Source organism: Myzus persicae, unplaced genomic scaffold (genome assembly GCF_001856785.1).
Source record: "Myzus persicae strain clone G006 unplaced genomic scaffold, MPER_G0061.0, whole genome shotgun sequence".
Classification (NCBI taxonomy): Eukaryota; Metazoa; Arthropoda; class Insecta; order Hemiptera; family Aphididae; genus Myzus; species Myzus persicae.
In genome coordinates, this window is record NW_019104002.1 from 58,701 (window position 1) to 72,314 (window position 13,614).

General features: G+C 25.9%; 2 protein-coding genes across 2 annotated transcripts; both read left to right on the top strand.

Moving 5' to 3' along the window:
* The first annotated feature begins 1,122 nt into the window (after positions 1 to 1,122).
* On the top strand, positions 1,123 to 4,909 carry LOC111037479 (TP53-regulated inhibitor of apoptosis 1-like). The gene is made up of 4 exons (XM_022320077.1): positions 1,123 to 1,392; positions 3,625 to 3,818; positions 3,891 to 4,044; positions 4,835 to 4,909. The coding sequence occupies exons 2-3, from the start codon at positions 3,627 to 3,629 to the stop codon at positions 3,993 to 3,995; spliced, it is 297 nt and encodes a 98-aa protein (XP_022175769.1). The 5' UTR covers positions 1,123 to 1,392; positions 3,625 to 3,626; the 3' UTR covers positions 3,996 to 4,044; positions 4,835 to 4,909.
* A 2,769-nt stretch (positions 4,910 to 7,678) lies between these two features.
* Positions 7,679 to 12,723, top strand: LOC111037478 (coiled-coil domain-containing protein 25). The gene is made up of 6 exons (XM_022320076.1): positions 7,679 to 8,022; positions 8,124 to 8,171; positions 9,889 to 9,980; positions 10,076 to 10,255; positions 11,497 to 11,696; positions 12,626 to 12,723. Exons 1-6 carry the CDS (start codon positions 7,998 to 8,000, stop codon positions 12,705 to 12,707), a joined length of 627 nt encoding a protein of 208 aa, XP_022175768.1. The 5' UTR covers positions 7,679 to 7,997; the 3' UTR covers positions 12,708 to 12,723.
* The last annotated feature ends 891 nt before the right edge of the window (positions 12,724 to 13,614 follow it).

Here is a 13,614-nt window from a genome sequence, read left to right on the forward strand (position 1 = left end):
ATTATTTTTCTTTTTGAAGCTCCACTTTCGAAATTTTATTTAGACATAATAAATAATTATCATATAGGTATATTATTTAATAAATTAAAACGCAATTAGCAAAAAGCCACAGTCACAATAGCCAATGAGAAAAGTAAAATAAAAATAATAACAACTGATAAAATATTAAATAATACCATAGGGCATAGGCCATAGAGTAAAAATAAGTAAATGATATTATTGTTTTTATTATATTAATGTTGATGTAAGAGAAAATGATGTCTTACATACATTCATACGCATTGTTTAAACATAGAACAAATCGAATTTATTACAATACAAAGATATGAACAAATATATATAAAAGTAGATAGTAAATACGTCATACTTAGCTATCACTAATCGAAAAATTAATTATCTATTATTATTGTTGTTTATTTTTGTTATTCAAACATCGATTATATTTATTTTTATTTACATTTTATACATTATTTAGTTTTAGCACAATAGTAAACATACAACAAAATATATATGTATTTATACGGGTATCGACGACTTTATAGTTTATACAGAAGCCCCTAGGGCCTTAATGGAGTATACAAAATACAAATATTACAATTTACAAATACGCATTAATACTGTACAGCCGCTAGGGTGCCAGTCAGTATTATAAAAATTTACTTTTATATAATTATTAATATTATTATTTTTTTATTTCGGGATTGGGGACTGGGGTCACTGAGTATAATATTGATGGGCCTATCGGGAAAATCCCGATTTTCCGATGGGCCTATCCGCCCATGGAAAGTGTATTATTTCAGTATTTACCGTGTGCCATGTGCCCATGTATGAGTTTGAGACAGTGAGACCATAAACCATTATACATGTATAAAGAAGTATAAATGCGTCTAGGGATAACTACTGATGAATGGCTATCGCTAAACACTTAGTCAGTGAGTACTGACTAAGGTAGAAACTATAATCCAACTATCCAAAGTTGTTTACTTGTATCATAAATTATGATTTATAATTAATATTGTTCCACGACACTACCTATCAGTATTAGTTACCGCCGTATTATCATTTACGATTTCGCGCCATCGAAATGTAGAAATTCTTTTATCTCGATGATTCACGCCTTGTAAACATTGTAAACTCAAACCAAGATAATAATATAGTTCATCATTTTATTATATTTTCAGTTGTTATTATTTTCGTGATAATTGATAATAAATGTCACGCTATTGATTTAACCCAAGTTTATGTGTATAACCTTTGAAAATTAAAAAAAATTAAGGATTCCCACCGGCTCTCGATCATTAAAATCGATTTTCTCCGTTTCTTCGTTTTAGCACCATTTCAACAATTCACTAGTGTGTTTTGCATTTATCGTGTACATTCAGAATATAACAGGTATGTATTATAAGTATATTGCTTAAAACAATATAAACAGTAAAATATTCCCAGTACTACATGTTATGTTTTAATTTCAATACCTATCAATATTCTTGAAACTCAAAAGGTACAAGTGCAAGTTTTAAATCTTAAATAATAAATTATATTCTACACTAGTGGTTGACAACCGTATATTTCATACAGCACAGCTTTAAAATTAACTTAAAGATAAAAATCAATTTATTCCTGATATTAAATATTTTAAAATAATGTTACAACTTTTATGTCATTGTATTAACAGTTTTATATTGAGTTGTTGAAACTAAGGTTTATAGCCATAACCAACATTTTTTTGCATAACAAGCTTCAAATGATGATAACAGTGGTCAACGATAAGCATGCTCTAATAGAATATTGTACTGTGTACTTTTATATGTATTCCCAAAAAAGTCTTCTTTCATCTTTCAATGTATTAGGCAAACATTTAAAATATTTTAAAATCACTATACATTTTTTGGAGGTTTTTTAGAGTTCTTCAATGTTCTGCTCGGTTTTTAAAATGTAATTATGGCCATCCTAGTTGACATAGATAGTAAACTAACTTTTTCATGCAAATTAAATTAAAAACCCATACTGTGTACTTAGAGTTGGCATACGTAATGTTGACGTGTAAATTTAAAAAAATAGAGAATAATATGCGATAACAAAACTCACAGTAGGCATTTTTCAAACAATTGTAATTTCTACACTTTCATTCATTTTATTGTAATCTGTATTCTAAAATGTATTATTTATTATTTAAACATTTTTTAAATAAGGTTACAGTTTTTATAGTTGTCCAGCTTGCCAAACTTTTTAATTCTTTCATTTAGACCAGCGTTTCCCAAACTTTTTCTCTGCCGGACCCCCTTAGAGAAAATAAAAAAGATCGCGGACCCCTAAATAAAAATTTAAATTAAAGCAATAATAAATAATAATACTAAATTGTTTGCTTTATTTTTAAAATTAAATACACATATGTTTATAATGAAAAATTGAATTAATAAAAAAAAATGGATAAATAGATATATTATTTTTATAATAAATAATTAATGCGTTTAATGTGATGGATGGTGTTGTTTCTTTAATACTAAATCTGGTATTTTAGGATCTATATTAGAAAGTTGAATACGTAAATCTGATTCTATATTTAATCGATTTCTATATTTATTTTTAGTGTACACATAAGCTGAAAATCCTTTTTCACAGAGATAAGTTGTTGAAAAAAGCATCAATGGCCTTAGTGCTGAGTCCGATATTTCTGGATAGTCTTGTCTTATACTCAACCAAAAAGAAGACAAAGAAGATTCTTTGAAAACCCTTTTTAAATTAGAATTACTGGATATTTCGATTAATTGATTATCTTGTGTTGTTGTTAAACCAGTTATATCAGGGACATCTGCATTAAAAGGGTCTACTACCCAATTTTTATTTTTGTCAGGAACTGGAAAATATTTTCGAAATGAATGTTTCAAAATTTGGAGGTGTTCAATAATTATATCTTTTGTGTCCTGAGGAAAAACTTCATCGGATGATTCTATAAATGCATAAAGAGTTGGAAAGTGGTTAAAATTGTTTTGAAGGGCACGTTTTCTCCATAGCTTCAATGTTATCCTCCGTGTGAAAAATATTGTCTTCTTTCCCTTGTAAACTAATATTTAATGAGTTCAGAGAATTAAAAATATCAGCCAAATAGGCCACTGTACAGAGCCATTCAAAATTATTGAAAAGATTTGCATATTTAGTAACTAATCTTAATTGCTTTTCAACGATAACTATTTCAACAATGTATTTATTATCAACAGTATTTCCCATGTAATACGAATATTGCATCATTATTTTCGTTTTATGGATAGGTATACTTTGTAAATTTTTAATTTACGTTCGCGGACCCCCTCCGGTATACGTGCGGACCCCTAGGGGTCCGCGGACCACAGTTTGGGAAACGCTGATTTAGACTAATAAGTGTTAAAAAATGTTGTGTACCACTTGTTCTACACTATAGGTTATATAAAACCAAAGCAGTAAATGATTATATACAATAATTGTCAAATGGCTAAATTTCAAACCAGCTGTTCATGAAGATTTTTACAAGCAATTATTTAATACACCTACTTTATTTAATTGATACTTAATGGTGTTGTAGTCACTTTTCTTAAGTTATTTATTTTGAATAATAATATTTATATGAAGTTATCATTTGTATAATAGAGATGGGTGATAATAATTCTAGCCCTACTACTACAAAAGTTGATCGGCTTAAAAGTTTCCATCCTGACTGCGACGAATTAAAACAAAAGTATGATCAATGTTTTAATGTATGGTTTACTGAACATTATATGAATGGACATTATAACAACGAAGGATGCAATAAAGTGTTTGAGTTGTATACAGACTGTGTGAAAGTAAGTTTACATAATATACAAACTAACATATTTTTATTTCAATTAATTAATGTCCATCATTATTTCTAATAGCGTGGTATGAAAGAATACGGACTGCAATACGAACAAACAACTACTTTACATTTGGGAACAAACAAAGAAAAAACTGCATTCACGGATACAGAAAAGCCAAAATAGAATAATGAATAACGAGAAAAAGATAGCAATGAACAATCTAGCGGAAAAAGTATAATGATTTTTATTTATTTTTATTTATTGATTGATTTAAATATTATTATGTAACTGAAAATAAAACTAAATATAATTTACAATGAATAATAAATATTAAACTTTGAGTAACTTGTTGTTAGCGCCCCATTACCGCACCATATAAAATTTACCAACCCTCAAGAGGGTTAATAGTCTGTTGTACTCTTATAATTTTTTATACACTGTTAAAAACTTAAAAGTAAATAGTAACAAAAAATTCTTTACAATTAATAGGCTGTAGCATAATATTTAATAATTTGATTAATATCTCATAATTGCATGTAAAAATAATAAGACAGTTTTATAAAGATCCATAAATGTAACACATTTTATTTGTTTTAACGACAAATTTTTGTTGTTCAATTTGAATTCAAGTATTAAATATTGTCTTAAATAAATCATTAAAATTAATTTTTAACAATATTTTATATTAAGTAAATAATGTTTATATTAGATTGGTACCCACTTTAAATTATATTTACCTACAATATAACCAAATATTGTTTAACTCATATCTTTAGACAAGCTGTAGAATCTGACTGCGCTGGGAGGGGGGGGATGAGTAAATACAAAATACACCACTATACTCTGCTACTCATATTGTGTATCTATGAAAGTTCTTACTCATTGATTAAAAATATTGGTTGATTTTAAATAGTTTTTTTAGCTATTATATTTTCATCATAATTATATTTTTTAGTAATATAAAAAAATATTTAACATAATAAATTAAGTTTAATACTGATTAAAATGTATTGTTACTATAGAAGGATTTGCATGCACTGAATAACTCATTAGATATAGAATTGGAAAAGCTGAAAATGAAAAAAAAAGAAAAAGATGAAATTATGAATGCATTACATCAATACAATGACATTAAAGATGCTACTCAAGAAGTTTTGGGAAGACTGGCTATTCTAGAAGGAGTAACTGTAGCAGAAATGCATCGAAAATATAATTTACTTGAATCCGATTGAAGATTACTATTATAATTAATTACATTTTTATCAATTTTTATATTTAATAAATATTACTTTCATTATGGTACTTAACTATAAAATGTGATTAATTTGTTTTAAATTTGCTCAATTATTTTTAAACAAGGTATATGTATATATTCATTTAATTGTATTTATTATGTATTAATCATAGATATATGGATACTGTAACTATTCACTTTAAGTTGAATTAATTGAGTTTATATTATGTTTTTGATTAAATCTACAAGAAAAATTCTATAAAAATTGTAATCAAGTAAAAAAAAAAAATGCTTTGTCTAACAGCAATGCTCAAAACATTTGTAGGCATTTGTACTCTTTATGAATGTAACTAAATACACCTTTTTCAGTGAAATATTAATGCTATTTAAGTTGTATAGTTCAAAAGACTTGAATTGTAAAATATATAGAAATTTAACTATGGTCAATGCATTTATTGAGAATACATTGAAGTTTCAAATTGTACTTAAGCAATTCTAGCTATTTAGAAATCATTTAAATATTATGTTCAGAATATGTTTACAACTTGAAATGTAAAATTATTTTACATTTAGTATCTTTTGGTTATTTAATATTATAGTAAGGAGTTTTAACTGTTTAAAGTCAAGTCTTCCATAAACATATTCAAATCGCTTTTCTAATTTTAATTTGTGTAATCAAAAGTATCTTATTTATTATTATTTTACAGACGTTTAGTTATTAAATATTAAGCTTAATTCGCATTACACAAAATTCTTAGTAATCTAAATATTTAAATTATAATTCTAAACTATGATAATTAATGTACATTTGGAGCCTTAGTTTTAATGTAAACAAATATATATTATTATTGTTTTAGTACAATATAGTAAATTAATTAAAGCAATATTTTCATTCAAATTTTTTTTTTTGAAAATATTAGCAATTTAATAATATCATTAACATTTTATATAGCTAAATCTTTAGTTCTCCTCTACTACTTCTTCAGACTGAGTTTCATTGTCTTGATGTTCGCAACTAGGCCAATTAATAATATGGGACAATAGACAAAACTTTTTCCACAAATTTCTAGGAATATATTATCCAAATATTCTTAGTTTAGTTTAATATGATGTTTCTAAGCATCAACATTTTGTCTTTTTAGTAGTTATTAAAAACCTTTTTATAAAATATTTACTATAGTTGAGTTCAATTATAAGTTATGATTATATCTATACAAATAATCTTCATCAGATTTGTCACCACCTTTATTTGATGTTCAAATCCTAATTTTTCTGTTAAACTAAATAATATTAAATATAAAAAAGGCAGGCAAGTGAGTACCACTCTGATGAACGTAGTTGTTGAGCCTGTTGTTGTAATGGATGTGTTATATTTGAATTCAACAATAAATCATAATCATTACATACAAAAAAACAATTTTGAGCTGAGACGCTAAGATTTTAGCATACTTGTATAAATAATCAAATTTAACAATAAAAAAAAAAAATGTTAATACCTCATGGCTATTAATAGTATAACTTTCCAGTAAACTTTTTTTTTGAAGGTAGAACATTTTTTGGATAATCATCCAACGGAAAGAATTTTTTTTATGAATTTCTAATTGAAAAAAAATTTGAATATTGTAGAGATATTTTGTTAAAATTCATTTAAAAAATAATTTTTTCAATGTATCTTTAATATTTTTAAATTTTAACAAAATATATTCAGTGATAAGTAAAAAAAAAAAATAATTTATTCATTTATTATTGCATTTACGAAGTAATAAGCATTAATTATTGAATGGAATTACAGTGTTCCCAAATGTCCAAAGCATTGCTTAAAATTCCAGTCAATCAAATTCATCTGCTCAATACTAAATTCAATCATTTTAATTTATAAAACAAAAGTTAAAAGTAGAATGGTCATTCAGTCATAAAGGTATTAATAAAGTTAAAAATAAACTTGTAAAAACATGATTATTTATATTTTGAAGTCGTTTAAAGTCAGTGTTAAAATATTTCCTAATTTTCATTAAAAAAAAAAAATTGTATAGCCATAGAACTTATAAGTAATATAATATTAATATTATTAAAACATTGTTAATTAATCAAAAGGTACCTACATAGTATTACATTATCCTTTTAAAACTTGGAATATAAAAACTACTGAGTGTTAAGCTGTTACCTACTCAGCACCCCTTGGAAAACAGTTATAGCGCCGTACCTGAGTGTGTAAAATAACACTTGCATAATTTAAGAATTAAATAATCATAAAAAATAATGTAAAATCATAGATATGAGATAATGTTGTCATGTTAAAGTTTGATTATAGGTCAATTCTTTCTAGGGTTTATACTTTATTAATAAGGTTATTGCCCGAAATTGGAATTACTTAACACAGATTTGTCATATAGTAAATCGCTAAGACGGACACACAACACATATGGGTGTGGCATCCTCTTATGAGTTATTTTCCGAGAGCTTTTTTTTTCGCTGTTCATCTATTAGATTTAGACGTTTACGATTACACGAAACGGCGCCTGGGCAACCCAACGTACGCACAGCCGAAAATTTGCGTCAGTAGCTGTTAACGTCTATCATATTGTTATCAATGGTTGTTGACCCTGTTCATTAGATAACCAATTTACATCGATAGTAGATAACCGCTGGTAGGACGCGACACACTGTGCGCACGTTTTTGTCGGCGATATAATTTTGACAACTTACTCACGACTTGCCGACCTCGTGATATTCCAATACGATCCTCGGCGATTTATTATCGACAGACGTGTAATCGTCGACCGCTATTGTTTCGTCAGTCAACCTAGTTGCAGCACAACATCAACGTGATTCCGGCCGTAAAACCTTTCGCATATCTGTTTGGAAAACGAATAGCGTTTGTTGTTTTTCGTTATTTTCGCATTTGGTCTCACCGCCAACTTTTAAGCACCTCGATCAGCCCAGCGCTTACAATGGTATTACAGTACACAAGCACTGGTGCGTTGGATTTATATGAACACAACACCTCGTCGACGAGTGTGATTCAGATTGACAATGTTAAATTTGTGTAATGTTATAATGTATCTTTATTTTTTCAGCCGTTGACCCACCTGTAACATTGCTAAGAGGTGTAGACAGCTATGAAAGTAAGTCCTTAGTTAATTTGTAGTTTGATCACATCTCTAAGTTGAATTTATAAAATTAACATTCATTTGTTTCAACAATGAATCAAATATGTAAATAGATAGTTACTAAATGCACATATTAGTCAGATACCTATTCGTCTAAAATAATGACTTAAGACCTGTGTTGGGTGCAACATTTAAAAAAAAACAAATGGATATTGTTGAATTTATACATAACATAAGTTGTTACTTTAATTTTTTTTAATTATGTGTAGGTACTTCAAATCAACGTTGTTATGACCTATAACTGTAGAGTTCAGAACTTAAAGCATCATAATCATAATCATAATTTTATTATAGATGATAATAAATGCATAAAAATGTTTTCTTTTATCAACATACCATTTTTTTCTCTTATTAATATATTTTTATTACGTTATTTAAAAGTAAAAATCTTTTTTATTTAAAATATAAATATATAACACTACATTTAAAAAAAGTTCAAGCAAATTAAATTCTAATATACTCCTATATAATATTATTGTTAGTGTACTGTTTAAACCAATTTTAATTCATAACTTCTGAATTGTATTATGAGTGATAAGAATTTTTAGAATAATTTATACAAAATATTATTGCTGAAGTATAAATAAAAACATTATTATAGAATACATAATGTTATACTTTAATGGTCAATTTAGGTACTTGTTTGTTTTTGCCTTGCCACTGCTCGCTATACAATTTATCACCTTACCCCATGGTTAGATGTACTATTCTATTAGTTATAAAGGTACCGCTTGAAAACTTTAAAAAGAAAAAAAAGAACTTCAAATATTTTATTTTCACTTATTTTTAATAGTCTTTACTCATTTTTCATAAATAGATCATGTTCTAAACTACCCTTAAAGTAAAGTAGATGTATAGAGAAATATCAATCATGAATACCTAGATGTTAGTTTGAGTAAACACTTCTGACGCCTGAAGGCTAGGTGACAAATTATATGCGCTCAGTGGCGGGGGGATAACAAACAAATGCTGTGAATTGGAACAATTTATTTAACATACATATATACCAAAGTAGCAAGTAAAAAAATATATTTATTATTTTTGTTTCTAAACTATTAGTGTCAAGTTATGTAGGATAATTTAGTTATAATTAACAATAATCAGCAAGTATTAAACCCACTTTGTTATTATTTTATTACTTTTAAAAGCATAACCTGACTTACAATGCTTAAATTTGGGAAAAAAAACTATGTAAAAAGTGCTAAAAAAATGTTCAAACCTGAATATTTAAATGTCTTATTGATTAGAAATTAGAATATATTTAGAAGGGGTTTGCATATATATATTTTTTAACTTTACTCCTCAGTTCAAGTACATAGGTATGTTGCTATCTAATCTTTTAAATTATTTTACCAATTAGAAAAAATTGTAGTAGAGTAGTTCAAGATAAAAAAAAAACAATGTATCTATATCATATTTTATTTATTTTTGAACACCAACTTTGCATACACTTGTCAGTTGTCACCTCTGAATGCAACAATTAACTACAAACACCATTACCTATCTGTATTTTTCCACTTTAAATGTTGGTAATTTCAGCTGGGTAGTAATTTTAGTAGGTATACAATTTAGCAATAATTTGAATTAAATTATTATTAAATTTAAAAAAATGGTGTGTATTTATTTTATTATTAAAAATATTTTTTAAATTTAATATTTCCTTTTCTTTCAGATGATGAACTGATTGAAAATATGTTACCCGAAGATGTGTGGTTTCATGTGGATAGCCTCTCATCAGCACATGTGTATCTGAGGTTAAAAGAGGTATTATTTATAGTTCAATTATTTTGTTAAATTAACAATGATGTTAATTAATTTTGTTTTATATTTAAATGTGTTCATGTTCAATTTGTCTACAGGGACAAACAATTGATGATATACCTAAACCATTGTTAGAAGATGCATGCCAATTAGTTAAAGCAAACAGTATTCAAGGATGCAAATTAGCTGAAGTTAAGGTAGTCTACACAATGTGGTCAAATCTTAAAAAGTTACCAGGCATGAAACCTGGAGAAGTGTCGTTTCTGAATCCTAGTAGTGTATGTTTGTATTATCTTTTATATATTTTATGGTCAAAGTGTAAAATTGAATCATTTTAAACAATGTGTAATCTATTTATATTATAAAATAGAAAAAATTAACTTAGTATATATATATATATATAACTTAGTACTCTTATTCTTAAACACTAAGGTACAAGAAGCAATTTTTTTACTTAAATTCTGTATTTGTTGAACTTGAATCTTGATAAACATATTCAATTTTAAATTAAGAAAATAAGAAGATACTAAATCTGCATTCATTGTCTCCATCTTACAAACACATTACCATTACGAATTGTAATAATTGTAATTCTGAATAATCTTTTCATAATTTCTCTGGAACCATCCTATGTATAATATTAGAGTGAATTGACCTGTTATACAATTTAGAAGTAGGAATATTATCTAGTGAATCTTTTAAGTTTTGTTTTATATTTTAATTTAATGGGAATTAAAAGCATTTTAAAATGTATGAACAATTTAAAATTTTAAAATTTCCATAGTTTGTTTTTAAATGAAATATAAAAAAACATGAAATTCATCAGATAATTATTTTACTTCTAAATTTGTTAATAGTTTAATTCACCTTGATACTGAACCAAACAGAGTTTATATGGATTACTCTATGATTCACTATGCTATGTTTTTGTAAGACGTAGACCACACACGAGGGTGTAGCATCCTCCTAGTAATTCCAATAATCAAAGTTAACATAAATTCCCAGTTAATGGTTATTTAAATGTAATATATGGATTTCCCTTTTTGATAACCAGTAATATCTTGGAAGTTTTTTGGTTTCTAATTTATAAACATCAATACTTCCTTTACAAGGTATTTCATAATATTTCTTTCTGGTTAGAAATTCACTGTATTTACTTGAATCACACTGTAAAAGGCTAGCAAAATATAATACTGATACAGAATAAGCCTGGAATAATACCAAATGTTGATACTATGTATATGCTTATCGATACAACATGTATTACTTTTATCTGCAGAGGATATTTTTCTTTGAGTTAATAACACTTTACATAAAACATATTTGTCATTTTCTAAAATATCTAGTTGAAGTATAAAATACACACTTTTCTTGAAGGTTTTTAGCATTTTATAAAATAGGTTATCTGTATGCACTAAACTGCCAGTACACTTTGACTGTAACATATATATGTATGTACAATATGTTTTTGGATTTACACAAATAATTCAAAACAATCTTAACTTTTTGTATCCTATAGGTGATAAAGGTTAATGTGAAAAAAGAGAAGACCATTGTTAATAGATTACAAAAGACCGAAAAAAGTATAGTAATTGATTACGAGAGTGCAAGAGCTGACAGGGAACGAAGAGAAATTGAGAAGAAGAAAGCAGCAAGAAAAATTAATTTAGAAAACAAAAAAGAAGAAGAGCGAAGGAATCGCGAAGCTGCCGAACTAAAGTGATTATGAATAATAGTTGTGTGAATTGGGGTAGTTTTAAATATATTATACAAAATGCATAATGAAAATTGAATATTATTCGTATTATATTTTTTTTTGTATTGTGTCTGTACTTAAAATTAATTTAATATGCCCGTTTAAAAACTATAATTCGCTAGAAATTAAATTTTTGTTGAATAAATACTTACAATTGTCTTATAACTTTTAGTAGGGTAATTGTAAATGAGTAAATGTATCCCTATTGAATAGCATGGCATTTGTATCTCCGGCAATATAACATAAAATTGCAATTTCTGATAATTTTAATAGTTATAAGTGTAAATTACATGCATATTTACAATTGCATCAATTCACTAGAACTACTGGAAAATTTTTAAATAATATTACTCTTTTTTTAATCAGCTCATTTGCTAAGTTTACTAACTACAAACCATAAACATAAACAGTATCCAATTAAAAAAATATTTTAACTGTACAAATTATAAAAAAATAATTTTTACAATCACCTCAAGTGTAAATTTATTAGCCGAAAATGTAAACACTTTTGAGTGATGTTATTTAGATGAACACATCAATTTAAAAATTGTATTTTAAATACTATAAAGACAAAACACAGTTAAACTATGCTTATATTTTTTATCTTTAAAATCGATTTTTGTTTTTTACTCTGATTTGACAATCATAAGACTATTAGTTATTTTGATAGATGAAATATTTTATTACATAATCTCAATTTTTCGTTTTTTATACCGATCCATGATTTTAGTTTTTACTTTCATACTATTGTAATAAATATATCAAAAATTATAACTTTATTTTATATAGTAATATTTTTGATTTCCCCAATTCACAATAATTACCCCACCTCACCCTACTTCATTAAAATATGATTCAATTAATATTTCTTTTATTTTTTAATAATTTTCAGGTCTTACTCATCTCTAATGAAAACGGAAAATATGACAGCCAACACTGATTACTCCGGCTATGATTCAGATAGTTTTATGTGAACATAAAAAAAAATTACAAAATAAGTACTTATACAAATTCAGCGAGCTTATCATTATATTATTATTTGTAGTTACTTGATTACACTTGTGTAAAAAAATATTTTCTGTCTGATGTATTTTTCTAAAAAAATTGAGCTTAATTAATTTTTAATTGTATTAAAAATGTTTGATAAAATAAGTGAAAAAATAAATAAAAAATATGAAATAAGATAATCTTCTACACTTCAAAATACCAATACATTTGTACTATTACTTAATTTTAGTAAATTAATTATTAAAAATACTTTAAAATATTATATACTTCCAACAAACTAATAATTTTTGTTTTAAAGTCTATGTAATATGTGTATACCTAGGGTAAACCAGGATATAAAATATTGAGAAAGGTTGGACCCTTAATCTATACTTGCAATAGCCAAGGGTCAGATAGTTATAAGGATCTTCGGTCAATAGCTTCAATATTGTGGCTTGTAGTTTATTATCTGTTTAATATTTTGTCAAAATTGTACTTGCTAAATTTTACAATAAGATTAGTATTACCTCATCTGGTGTTCTTTGATAATTGTTATTACAGTATCTACTTTCTTCCTTCTTTTTTTTTTCTGTAAAATATTAACTAACAACAAAACTTAATATATTTTCTACAAATATGTTATTCATATCTATACAATTTATCAATTTATCAATCAAATACATTGCATATTTTTTCAAAATCTTAGTGTAATACAATAATAATATATACAATTTATATTTTACTCACATAAGCATAAACTATTGATTATTCTGTGTCATACATACTATTCACCAAGAAATTTATTTTAAAATTAAATTGAGTATGTTAATTGAAATTTCATCTAAAATAGGTACATAAAATTTGTTAAATATAATATTTTTTTTTATTTTTTTA

Bases quoted from the DNA above. Each gene is read 5' to 3' on its own strand.
- LOC111037479 (XM_022320077.1), top strand. From the start codon at position 3,627: ATGGGTGATAATAATTCTAGCCCTACTACTACAAAAGTTGATCGGCTT. The intron at 3,819-3,890 runs GTAAGTTTACAT...TATTTCTAATAG, and splicing joins TGTATACAGACTGTGTGAAA to CGTGGTATGAAAGAATACGG.
- LOC111037478 (XM_022320076.1), top strand. From the start codon at position 7,998: ATGGTATTACAGTACACAAGCACTG. The intron at 10,256-11,496 runs GTATGTTTGTAT...TGTATCCTATAG, and splicing joins CGTTTCTGAATCCTAGTAGT to GTGATAAAGGTTAATGTGAA. The intron at 11,697-12,625 runs GTGATTATGAAT...AATAATTTTCAG, and splicing joins CGCGAAGCTGCCGAACTAAA to GTCTTACTCATCTCTAATGA.